Source organism: Toxotes jaculatrix, chromosome 8, assembly GCF_017976425.1.
Source record: "Toxotes jaculatrix isolate fToxJac2 chromosome 8, fToxJac2.pri, whole genome shotgun sequence".
Taxonomy (NCBI): Eukaryota; Metazoa; Chordata; class Actinopteri; family Toxotidae; genus Toxotes; species Toxotes jaculatrix.
The window spans coordinates 11,582,423-11,596,306 of record NC_054401.1 but is presented as its reverse complement, the minus strand read 5'-3'; the positions used below and the strand labels follow the sequence as shown (position 1 = coordinate 11,596,306).

At 39.9% G+C, this 13,884-nt stretch overlaps 1 protein-coding gene across 2 annotated transcripts in view; it reads right to left on the bottom strand.

Annotated features, from left to right (window-relative positions):
- Positions 1–8,146: 8,146 nt before the first annotated feature.
- si:dkey-246i14.3 (ephrin A4) overlaps positions 8,147–13,884 on the bottom strand; it is a 32,085-nt gene continuing 26,347 nt past the window's right edge. The window contains exons 4-5 of one of the 2 annotated variants that reach the window (XM_041043465.1): positions 10,347–10,373; positions 8,147–9,612 (exon numbers count right to left, since the gene is read on the bottom strand). In XM_041043465.1, coding sequence (XP_040899399.1) covers positions 9,524–9,612; positions 10,347–10,373 — 116 coding nt within the window. In that variant the 3' untranslated portion in view covers positions 8,147–9,523. The remainder of the gene's footprint in view (positions 9,613–10,346; positions 10,374–13,884) is intronic. The other variant, XM_041043466.1, reaches the window with a different exon arrangement.

The window sequence follows — 13,884 nt, the reverse complement described above, 5'->3', positions numbered from 1 at the left end:
GCCGTGATTACAATAAATTACCTTCTCTGTTTCCAGACATGATTGAATCCAGGCTCATCGATCCGCGCTCTCTCCCTCTCTTCCCCCGCCTGTAGATTAGTCAACGCCGCGCAGCGAGGATCGATACCGGCCGATCTAATAAAGCGGGTCGCTTACGAGGCCACCGCGGGGCTGCACACACTGTTACACCAGCAATTACCACCACCAGCCTGGCCCCCTCATACCCCCCCTCCCCCCAACTTATTTGTCCGGGCTTCACGGCTTGCTTGATTTATTAATAATAACAGTAATAAAAGAGGCAATGAACAGAGGCTTCATAATCACAGCAGAAATGTAATGGTGTGTGTTTTGCTGGTGCGATAAACACACCGGGACATTGTCTGGAATGATGATACGTGTGGGGAAGAAAATTTTATTCCTACAGACTTAGAATGTGCCTGAGGTAGAGACTCCTGTGACTCCAACTTTGTCCTACTTGGAGGGTATTTAGACGATAGAATGGACGCAGTACTTTGACTTTTAAATAGCTTGTAAATTATTAAACCAAACACATTTTGTTATAGTTTCCTGATAGTTAATTCCCCATGAGTTTATTGTAACTTTCTAGTTTCTTTCCTCTATTTCTACAATGTAATTACACCTACATTATCTAACTTTGTTCATAATACATCAGAACTTCTATAATGGTCTGGAGCTTTTCCCTGTTTAGGCCCTTTAAACTTCAGATGGTTTTATTTAGATAATTTAGAGAAGTAAAATTATCCAGTATTTAATAACAAAAAAAGAAGAGCTAAAGAAAAATGTTGCAGAGCATGATTTTTCTTGTATCCTACCCAACTAATCATCTCAGAACCCCTCAGGTTTATTTTAGGACCCTTTGGAGGGGGCGGGCCCATAGACTGTACAAAACATGGACGTAGCACCCGTGGCGTCACCCATTGGTTTTGGGGAGTCGGTTTTGTGACCAAACCATGGGCATTTGAGCTGCGCCATCTTGGATTTTAGTGGGAGTGTACTTTCCATATTTGGCGGAGAGGCGGTTACTCTACGGGTCAGCCGGGGTCAGCCGGCCGAGAACCCGGCCACTTAGCTTGGAGCAATATTTAATATTTACCGGCTTTCACCGCTGCCTCTATCCACTTACAGTTACAGTCGCACACAAACAACAGCAGCCGCTTACTTACGGAGCTGCTCTGTCCATGCAATGTCGGACTTTTTAAACAGAAAAATGAGACGAAATAAAATTGTAGGATAGAATTCCCGCAATAAACGGACTCTGAGCACGGAACACACCGCAACAGCGTTCCTAACATTAGCTGCTCCGGTCCTCTATCTTTATCAGCAGCGACCACAAATCGGCAATTAAGTCATAAGCCAGCGGCAAAATATACTAATACATCCTCAGTGCAAACATCCAGGTAAAATAGTGAGAAATTTACTTACCGAAAAAACTGCAACACAGACTCCGACGGTCGGTTAGTATAGTCTACACTAGAACAAGCCGCATTGTCACAAAAACCTATCCGAACACTGGCAAACAAACACGGACACTGCAGGCCCTGTCAACCGCTGGATGCAGCCGCCTAGCCCAGCCGATGCTTTAGCAAAGAGCTAACTGTCAGTGCCTGTCTATGGGGCTGTCACTCAACGTAACCACGTCGTAATTTATGTAAGAATTTTAAGCGTAAATATAACTAAAACGGTTGTGGTACGGTTGTGGGCTGTAAAGTTGGCTATTTTGACATTGGGAGTTAATGGAGAATTGCTCACTTCTGGAGCCAGCCCCCAGCGGCAGCCGAGGAACTGCAGCTTTTTGAACGCGGACGTGATCCTCACTGCTGAAACCTACAACTCCCCCTTGGGCGGCCCCAAAGGCTGCGAATCATTGGATTAAACTCCCTCCAGCTGAAACTTGCTCCACCTCAACTGGAAATGCAACTTATTTCTTGGATGTGTATTACAACAGTCTCACCACTAAATAATAGTCACAAGGACAATTTTTCTGTAAAATAAGTATGTTTACTATTTATACTTTAACCACATTTTTCCATATAGTAAGTATTTTTAAGTGGAGTATTCACACAGTGTTATTGATGTTTTTACTGTATTTGCTATCACTACAAGGATACCTAGGAACGCTAAATTAGTTTTGACATTTGTATGATATCCGTCTAAAGTTTATTACTCTGTCCCTTTGTTCCATTGTCTTCCACAGTTTCATCTTCATCCTCTTTCAGTTGTCACTCCATCATTCTCACTTGGCTGTTTCATCCTTCATGCCTGCTTTGGCTTCACTACTGTATCCGCTCATTATCCACTGTAGCCATCACACCACTTCCTTCCTCGCTGCCTTTCCTGTGTTCTAGAATTCTGGATTTTTGTTCACTTCTTCTTATGAATATTAAATTGATGTTTTGATTTTGACCTGAAGGACTGAGTCAGAAAAACATCCGGGGTGACATAGTGGGAGGATATGGGTACTGACTTCCAGAGTCCTAAAATTGTCTGGACTGAAATACTTTTTTTTTGTGTGTGTGTGTGTGGTCTTCAACTGCATATTTATGAATATCTTTTTTATTATTATTATTATTAATATTATTATTTTATTTCACACCACTCTGCTTTTGAAACAGCATTTGTTTGAAATCTACAAAACTGCAAACAAAACATTCTTGAAATTCTGATACAGCAACTTTTGTGTCATCTGAGACAAAGTGGAACCAGCAGGAATGAAAACTGGCTATTTTTTTCCTCTCCAGTGCATATTTAAACTTAATTGGTTCTCCAAAGACAGATTTTGGTTCGGGCTGGTGGAAGTAAGATCAGAGCAACCACTTAAGGTGATGTGAGGATAAGAAGAAGTGGGGTGATCAGAGTCACCTGCTGTGCACTAGGCCCATAATTCAGCTGCTTTCTCAAGACACTGTAAGTTATAACAGAATCCACTGAGCTAACGGTGTGTGTGATATGGACTCAGCATCATCACACTTGGCGTGACTTTGTACAAAAACATGTGACGAGCTTTGATATCAGAGTGAACTATCCATTTCAGATGCTCGGATGTGAGCCTGCCTTGGTGACTGTGTTGCTTTTCTCTAAAGGAATATGTTCCTAATCCAATTCCTCAGCAGTTCCTGCAGTGTAAAACGAGACTTGAAGCAGCATGAGACAGCAATTCAGGCGATGTCCTAGGAGGGATGCTTAACACAGAGGATGAATAGACACTCCATTGTCAGAAAGCATCAGGAGAGAAGGGAGACCCTTGAGTCTATGCAAATTACCAACCCATCTGCATGTAAAGCCAACCGACCAGAACACGGGAAATAGGATGTTCAGTATCAAAGTGTCACACATTAAAAGTGGATGAAAGTAAGAGAGAAAGAAAGGAAAGGGAGGGAGAATGAAGGAGGAGGCTGCTTTGCTTTGCTGCCATGTGAAGTGTGACTGACTTAGCTCATTTCTGTCTGGTTTTGGTGTGTTCAAATAAAAGCCAGTCTAATAATCCTAAGTTTGTCACAGCTCGCAGTCCGGTACACAGAACCAAGACCCCCTGCTTGTAGCTGCACACATGGGATGCATTCAGAAATGCCTTTCACACAGCGGGCTCACTTTAATGTAAAGGGCTAGGGTCTGTGAAGCTTCAACCAGCATGCTGAAAACTGATGAGAAATATTCAGCTCAGCTCAACTCAACTGGAGCTCATTTGCACTCAACAGCCATAACTTAAACATGATGCAGGGAGATGTTTAACACTAGAAAGGCCCAGTCGATGTCAACTGACTCCTGTTTTTTTAGAGATTAGGACTGGACTTCAGAAAGTCCTTCCATGACTTTTCTGAGACCAATTTTGTGCACAAATCAATGTAAAATATTCAAAATCAGTCATGGAAATGGTATTTAATCTATGTTTACTTCCTTCAGATGATATCTTGTTAATTTTGTTAGTATTAAAACTTAGTGCTTGAGATGTTTTTTGGCATGCTCTTGGGTTTCTCTTAATTAGAAAATGTTCAAATTAATTAAATTGTGAATGAGAAAATGTGATGTTAGTCTATCATACTCCAAAAAAGGTTGGCATTTTAGCTGATAGATCTGTTGACAAGTGCTCTTGCTGGAGCTAAACATCAAAACAGCTGATGTGTGTGTTTTTTCTGGTCCATCTACATTTATCACTGTTTGTGTGACAGACTGGAAGTGCCTGCTTATGACATAAGCAGACCCTGTTAGTTTAGACTTTATTTAGAACAAACAAACTCTGCTTACACCTGAAGAGGAAATAAAAGCCCTGACTTTTATTATTCATAACCTGGAAATGAAATAGCACACCAATTCATCAAGGCTAGAAAATTATTCAATGATAATCCACAGAGGTTTTCACAACCCCGAGTCCCACACACACACACACACACACACACACACACACACACACACACACACACACACACACACACACACACACACACACACACACACACACACACACACACACACATTGAGCAACACATGAAAACTGGTTAGGAACCATGTATTTTTTCTGTACTTTTTTTTGTATTTGTTTCCAATAGAACTCTTTTTGTAAATCATGCAGTAAATGACTTACTTAACTTACTGTCATATACTGTTTACAGTTAGTATATATATGTTAGTTCAATAGATTCATCTAATTCAGTTTATTTTCTTACTATAGTTTTGGTTTGCACGGTTTCTGCTGTTTTTGTATATATGTGAAGTAAAGTGTGGTATAAGTATTGATCAGCTCTGAGGGCCATTTGAAAATGCATGAAAATTTGTCACTGGGAACACAAGTGAAGTGAAACCTGGCAGAATAACAAGGGAGGAAATTTGTGGATGGAATTTTGAAAGTAGAGGGTTTTCTTGTCATAACCCACTTCACAGATTTAGCATCTTGAGTCCGTTTTTTACCCTCCACTGCATGAAGGGTCAAATATTCACCCTTGGAAATATACACTGTATCTGATTAAAAAGTATTGAAAAAGTAGACGCAATATGTGCAAGAGATGTCAAGTGACATTATGCTGATTGGAGAGAATTTAACATAGTCCCTGATCCTGATCTTGTTAAGAGTTCTTTTTCAGGACTGTATAATAAAGTACACAGAGCTGAGATGATATGTTGAGGAGAAAATAACACACAGTGATGCTTAGTGACATCTGCACCCAACAGCAAAACACATTTCCTGTTCACAGAGCTTCTGCTTCTCCACGCCAGAGGATGCAGTGTTTTATGTCCAGCGTTTTGAGACTGAGAGGTCAAAAGGTTTCAAACTGTGATTCAGTCCCATTTCCTGATGCAAAAAAGGTTATTGGAAGTTGGCAGATGTGGACAGTGTAAACTTTCAAAACAGTACTTTGATAGCAAAAGTAGTAAAGAAGCCCTTCAGTGACTCCATCACAAATAAATACAGCATCTTAACAATATTAACTTGGTCTAAATAAACAAATTTAAGGTACAGTTTCATGGATGGCTGTGTAACATTTTTCATAATCCTCACTAGTTTTTGTTAAAATCTACCTGATGAAGGCTTCTAAGGACAGAATGCCTAAAGAAAGCCAGCATGGCCTTGTATCAATTCACTGCCCAGAAGAGATAAAGCATTATTTTTAATGGCTGGTGTGACTTCAATTACACAATCATTACACAACCATAAGAAATAAAAAGCCAACCAATGAATTCAAAATCCCGAAACGTGTTTCTTTTTTTTTTCTTTTAAATCAAGGACCCTGTGATCTTGAGGCATTTATTTTCCAAAGCATTCTGAAGGACACTTCTTGCAGGAGGACTGCTGTCTCACCTCACCTTAGTTCACCCTGGTTCTGCAGTATGTGAAATACACACTGATCAGAATACACAACTAGAATGTTGTTACTGATGGAGGTGTTGATCACACGCTGAGAGACTATTAACAGTGAAAAACATCCTTCCAAAATTCAAGGTAAGGCTTGAAGAAGCATGTGTCTGAGACATCTACCTGCTGCTGAATGCTAGAAAGAAAGAAAAACATGTTACCCTGGAGTGATCTGAAATTATATCGGATCTGATTCACTGCTGACAAATGAAATGAGTCTTTAAATATTCTTTAATTACAAATCTTAAATGGTGACTGTGCTGACTAATAGCGCGCTCTTTAAGGAATATGTCCTTAATTAAAATGTAACTATACAGTAGTAGAATACATACGAAAATTGATGTGAATTGTTACACATATGATGGTAAAATGGCATGCAAAATAAGCATTGTTTGTTTCTATTAATAGCCAGTGTTTTGTATTTCTGAAGATGTAATCAACACCAGCAATCCGAGCCTTAAATATTCAGCAGAGGTGCAATTAAATATAGGCCAACTTGTGGCTGCAGAACCTGCTGTGTTGAAATTTGATACAGTGTAATTACAGAGTAATTTGTGGAAAAGGGATCTGCAGTATGGATATGTAATATGGAATATATTTTTTTGGTCAGACAGATAGTTAAAAACTAAATTTGTCACTCCAGAAATTGTTTATGATCACAGTTGTCCCAGAAAGCCTCGGAGGAAACTTTGACGTGGGGTTTTCACGATTCTCTAAATTTAGATAATCTGGCAACATTTGTCCATAATTATGATGTTTATTTTGGAAGGGGAGTTCAGTTCCAGCCTTAGTACATCAGGACACAGTAGAATTGCTACAAACATCAACATTGTCAAGTACAAAGAAATTCTGAAAATCTGAGAAATTTTTGGTATAATTGTTTGAGCATTTTCTGTCAGGAATCAAAGGTAAAACATAAAAAAAACCCCTCTCTATCACACCATTACATAAAGGCTTTGGTCTGTGCATGCTTTTGCTGGAATAAACAGCCATACAATTTTAACACACACAACAAGATGGGAGTGGGCTACCGCTGCTTTTAAAGTCCTTTTCCTTTTTACACCAATCTAAAAGCATCCCTCTCTTTCCGCTGATTTCAGTATGCTTACTTCATCATTCACAATGGAAAAAGAATGAAAACATGAGCTTTGGAAATGTATATGTGAAGGTCAAAATCAAAGCCAGTTCATAACAACATGCCTCAACAGTGACAAACATGTCATCAGAAGAGATCATAAACCATGAAATAGGAGCATTAGCCATATTATCCAGGAAATTGCCTTTCTGGCTTCACAAGAGCCTCTATATTACAGACTATATAAATGGAAATGCATTTACAGCTTATTTGGATGTACACTTCTATATTTAAAACTAAATAATAACATCTCCTCGTGCTCTGTGTTCAACCCAAGTCCAGTATTTAGTGAAAATAAATACACTGACTACTTTAAGGTCGATGTATTGGCAATGATGCTTCAGGGTCTATTAATACCGAGAGTCTATTGGGTATCTGAGTCTTATCAGGCTTTGGCTGCCCATAGATAAAAACTCAGCTCAATATTCCACTAGGTTGCTCACATTACAATGGCCTCTTACACCACAAGGTCATTTCGCGTCCCTGTAGCCTCCTTATCTCCATACTCCTGTGTATTACACTGGATGTGTGTTCCACAAATAAAGTTATGTGTATACGTGTGTGTTTGCTGTCACAGAGATTTGCGGTTGCATAAAATATCAATACGCTCAAAAGTTAAACGATCGACTCAAAGTGTTTTAATGCAATCATATTTATTTTGTTGTCTTGCCACGTAAAAAAGGCTCAGATTGCAGTTGGCTCTTCACAGAAGAAGCTACATTCTTCACTAAAATGTGAAAGCAGAAGGCATTACACACACACACACAAAGAAATCAAAAACCAATTCCTAGTAGTACATGACTTTAAAATTCTACATCACTGAAATTATACACCAAATTTTCAATTATTGGTTTTATCACCCATTTAGGAAAACAACAGCATGACTGGTTTAATTTGAGAAAAAATATATTAAGTGCTAACAATGTAGTTTTTTAAAGATAGAATAACCTGCACAATTAACCTTTAGATTTTCTGAGCTCAAGTCACTCAAATATTGTGAGGAAATAATTACGTAATTTTATACATATATAAACGCCATTTAATTTCAATGAAAAATAAACAAAAATACTATCTCCAATTTTAATTTAAAAAAATCAGGTAAATTAATGTTTAATTCATTATGATTTTTTTCTTAATCTGTGAGAGTCAATTAGAGTTATTTCTTTAAAAAATAAAAACAATTTGGCAAAAAAAAGAAAAGGAAAAAAAAATATTAAAAAAAATAAATTGTTGAACTACATTGTAGCAGAGTGTATTGAAAATAATCCAGTAAATTCATATAGCCAGACTATAAATCACGGTTTGTGTATGTACTTAAATATCAGAACGATCAATTCTTACTAAAACATAGAAACATATAGTTAATATATCTCATTGTGCAGGATATATTAACTATACAGTAAAACCTAAAATCAAGGATCCTGTGTAAAAAAAAAAAAAGAACAACATTAACAAAAAGCTTGCGTGCATATCTGCACAAATGGTAGGTCAACAGAAGCATCAAACAGTAAGCCTCCTCAGTGGTCTGCAGTGTGTTCAGTGAAGAGAGACATCTTGATGCTCTCTGTTTACCCATATACCCTCCCATTCTGCGCTTTATTGTGATGCAGAGAGAGGGGTGGGGAGGCAGAACAACAGGGGGTCCAATCAGAGAGGAACAAACTTAGTCCCAGGTCCCATTTTCACCATACACAACCAGAATATAGTGTCCAGTTTCTGGGGTTATGTCCAACCCAGTCCAATTCCAGTTAAACCAGTTTAATCCCAGTAGGGGGCGCAGCAGCCTTGCCTGACTATTCCAGAATATTCCCCATTTCCTCCTAAAATGCCCATTTTTTTTTTTTAGTAATAAAAGTTAATTAGTAATAAAAGTTTAACACATTTATCAAACAAATTAGGCAGTTATCAAATGAGTAAGTTATATGTGTCTGCCCATATACAGCATGTCAGGAAAGAAAGAAAGTCACCAGCTCACTGATTGGCCTCCAACCTGAGCCACTCAGTGCAGTAGTATTTATTTATTTGGCCAATTTTCAACTGGAGGCAAATTCTCAAAAAGAAGCAAATACAACAAAATACGCAAAAAATGAGAAACGGGATGGGAAACAGAGATGAAAAAGTGAGAAAACTTTGTTGGAACAAGTCCAGACAGACTCATTGTTCTTCTGGCAGAAGAAGAGTGGGATATGAGTCTTATGACTAGGCCTGTGTGTAATATTCTGCGGTACTACTTACACAACAGGTGGGAGAAGAAAATAACAAGAAATGAATCACTGGGAATCGGCGTGTCAGTCCCTGAGTCACTGTGGCCCCGTTTTGGAGAAGACACCCGATTCTTTCTGGAATTTCACAGGTAAAACGGCCACAAGGTAATATGTGTCATTTGTAATAGCTTAGCATAGATTGCATTGTGTCATTCACTGACTGAGCGTAGATTGCATTGTGTACTTGAACATCTGAGTAATGACTCCCAATCCTTCGGAAAACAGGAGCGAGGTCAGCGGTGAGGACAGACAAGGAAGTCAGGTAGTCAGCGGAAGGAGGGCGAGGATGAGGAGGAGTGGAAGTGAAGCTGTCCTCAGTGAGTAAGCACTGCTTTGAAGTGCGGTTTCTGAAAGAGAGATGGAAATGTATATGAAAATGTATCTATGATATACAGCATATGGCCAAAAGTATCTGGACCGTAGTTTCTTTTGATCTGGGACTGTTTTTAAGGCTTGGCCCATTTGCAATTGACGAAAATCTTAATCTTGCACCATTTCCAGTCATATTTTAGACAACAGTCAGCCTCCGACGTAACGGCAACATCTTGGAGAAGGCTGTTTGTTTTCTAAGTTTGGTTGGAATAACTTGACTGGCCTTCACAGAGCCCTGACCTCAACTCTATCGAACACGCTGACTGCGTTCCAGATCCTTCAACCTAACATTGGTGGCCGATCACACTGATGCTCTTGTGGCTGAAAGGGGTCAAATCCCTGCAGCCAGGTTCCAAAATCTTGTAAAAAAAATCTTCTCAGAAGAGTGAGGGCTGTTTTAGCAGCACATTAATGCCCATGGTTTTGGCAAGAGATTTTTAAGAAACACGTGTGGGTGTAATGAGTGGGTGTCTGCATTTTTTGTTTGGATTGTAATTTCCATTTTACTTATTTGTGTTACTGATTAATGAACATTTGTTTTATATAGACTCTTGTTTCTCATTTTCATAGTCTTGCTCTTGCAACAGCTGCTGAACTTGAACTTGTGTGAAAAAGAAATGAGACACATACTATAATCAAAGACATGGATATGTAACCATGCAGACACAGTATGAAGATTCCACAGTGCATTTAAAATGTTGCGTCTCACCTTGTATTTGTTTTGAACCCTCTGATGCTGTAACAGGAGAGAGAGGAGAGGGAAAGCGAGGAGAGAGAAGATTTAGATAAAGTTGAGGCAAAGAAACAAGTTGCTGATTAGTCATTTTTGCATGCTTAACTTTCTCAATAAAGCTACTGCTTTGTAGAACAAAAGGAGCAAGAAACAGACAAATGACCAGGGGAAGGTATTTACCATTACTCAAAGCCTAACGCCATGAAAAATGAGTACTGACTGGCTGTGCAACCCTAAATATGTCCCCTATGCAAATTCTCTTAAAGGTCGGATAAAAAAAGAGCTTGAGAAGCATGGCAACAGGAAAAGATAGTGTTATGTAAATTAGGAAGAGTAAGAATGATCGAGATTATACAGAGGGGATACAGGAAATGAAAAAGAAAGGGGGAAAAAAACACAAGAAAATTCAAAATGACAGAGCGAAACCAAGAAGTGGACAGAAGATGAAAGGAAGAGCGGTGGAGACTCGAGTGAGAAAGTACGGCGAAAAAAAGAAGGTTGGAAAGATTGAAACAAGGTCAGACAGAGAGAAAAGGGAGGGAGAGAAAGAGACGGGATAGGGGGGTGTTTGCGTCTGGGCGTCACTTTCTCAGCAGGGGGCGGACTAAAAGGAAATAATGGAGGGAAGGATGGAGGGATGGTAGGATGGAGGGATGGGAGGGGTGGGAGAGCTGGAGAGAGAGAGGAAAAAGACAAAAAAAATACAGGTACAGTGAGACTAAAAAGCGGAAATAGTTAAACTTCCTCCGAAAAAAAGAAGAGCCGCCACGTAACATCAGTGAGAGAGGACAGAAGGGTCAGGAAACAGGGTTGAGGCTGCACAATTGCAGCTGTTATTAAATCAATCTATAGCCCTGAGCCCACCTCTGACACTGCAACCCCAAAGACTCACACAAACACACAAGCATACACCTACACACAAACGGGCGTATTGATGTCTCCAGGAAAACTACCACCTATCCACATCCCATAGCGATTGACTTGAGATTATGAGAGAGGAAATGGGACGCTCCAAACTCATCTGTTACACTACAGTCCCACACAGAGAGAAAGGATTTATTAAATGAGGCCTTAGCAGACAAACAGTGTTTGTCTCTATTATCTGTCTTGTACCTACAGGTCTCTACAACAACATGTTGCTCCGACAGACATGAGCCACTAAATTACTCCCAGGTTCTGTGCAACTAACGACCATCTAGGGGTTAACGAAGCATTAAATAGCATGCTGAGTCTGGGCCTCTCACTGGGCTGGTGTGTGTGAGCGGTAGCGTGTGAGTTTGTAGGAAAAATCAAAGCAAAAAAGCAAACAAAAAAGAATAATACTCAAACATTTCCCGTTTTATGTATCGCTGCGGTACTCGCACCTAATGAAACCAAAAATCATGATCTCAGATTAATTTAATTAAAAATGTATTTCTGCTATCAAGCTATATTTATTGAAATCTAATGACCAAAGTATATTTATTAATTAGCGGATCTTTCGAGTTCAAACTGTGTGGAGAAAAAAGAAGCAATAAAACAATTAGCATAAAAAAAAATTAAAACTGATAACAGAACTTTCCAAAAAGATTTATTAAAAAAACCCAAAACAAAACAAAAACAAAAACACTTCAAACTTAACAGTTTTTTTCTTGTTGCAGACATTTTAGATGCAGCAAATGTATGTTATGGTCGTTACAAAAAAAGAATTTCTTTATGACTATCAGAAATATATTTTTAACTCAGACTTATAATTTACTCGGTTGAGGGAAAACTGTTTTATACACTATCGGTTAGCGTGTGTGTAATGCCACAGCGCAGTTTGAAACGAAAACGTGCTCATGTTAAATGCCTTGTGTTTATCCGGCTGTGTGTGATATGTGTGTTTTGATCTGGCTTTAATCACATCATTCGCACAAAAAAACTGAACATTGAGGACACGTGTTTGTGTGAACATCATAATTTTGGTCATGGCGAGCTCCGCCACAAAATGGCGTCCATGGTGGCGTGACTGCAAGAACAGTGCCTTCTCTGCACTGCAGTCAGAAATATGCAGCATGTGTAACTGTACATGCACAACCATGGCTAAGTGTGTGTGTGAGTGTGTGTGTGTGTGTGTGTGTCTCCAGTCGGCAGAACGCCCCACTGCAGAGACAGACACTGTTCCACCATCCCACCTCTCCTCTCATGCCGCCATTTTACACACGCAGGAGCTAATGCTAACCAATCCTGACTGTTAACGCTTTACTGAAAACGAAAAATTAAACAAAATTTGCGAAAAGAGAATAAACAGCAAACCAAAAACGCAAATCGACGAAAGCGTCAAAATTTGATTGTCGAGTTCGGGATCCGGGAGAGCTCGGCTGGGCAAGCGGTGTGTGTGCGTGTGTTCAAGTTTTGTCCTTGTGTGTATCGAGTTCAGAGGGTACAAAGGTATTTGGGTGAGAGCGGAGGGGGTAAAGGAGGGCAGCGATGTAAGAAATTTCAAAAAAAAAAAAAAAATAGCAGGAAAGAAAGGAGAAAGAAAGTGGGGAAAATGGTGAAGATCTGCAAATAGAAATGAATGCAATAGACTACTCACAGTGGGGGAACGACAGAAAAAAGGGAAGACAGACCGAGAGAGAAAGGGAATCAATTAGAGAGAGAGGGAAGTTGGTCTATAATGGTTTCTCGCAGTGGGACGGCTGAAAAAGAGAAAGGCAGAAAGGCAGAGCGACAAGGAGAACAGCAGAATAAACACAACAGGAGGAGTTTTAGGGAGAAGTTGAAGTAAAAAAGAAAGAAAAAAAAAGGTGAAAGATGCAATAGAGGGCTGCAGGGTGCCGGAGATTTCACATGACACCAGTCTGCCGATGCCGATTCAGAGCCCTGTTTTCTGATGCAACACAGGCTCAAGCACCTTTTCAGCAGAGCTCTGTGTCTGGCGTGATTCGTGACAGCATTGTGTTCAAATAAACATCACATCACCACACACATCACTACGCCGAAAAACACAACCAAAACCTAAAAAAAAAAAAACAATGCTTTACAATACTCCAAGCAACAACCAGGACGAGAAAACAAGTGACATCAGAGAGAAGTGCACACACACACACACCAACACACACACGGGATGTCAGTACAAGCCTCCTTTGTCACTGATTCTGTCCTGCCTGGTTTGTTGTGTTCTTGGGTTAAATTAAGGCGATAAACACACACATTCACACACTGGAGAGGAGACCGAGGGACCGGCGAGTGGTAGCTGACCTTGGAGCAATGACAGCGTACCTGACGGACCCTCTCACTGTCACCACTCTGTCCTTCAGACCAGTGTGAGGCAGGTGTGTGTGTTTGCGTGTGCGCTCGCAGATAATTAATTCAAACACCCACAACAGGGCATCCCCGCATGGAACTGCCTTTTAATCACACGGGCTGCTTTCTGGGGGAAAAAAAAGAAAGTTTGGGAAGGGAAAAAGAGAGGGAGGTGCACAGTTTGAAGTTGAGATAAGAGACGGGATATAGCTGAAGGACGAGAGCTGCCATCACTGAGGGCCCC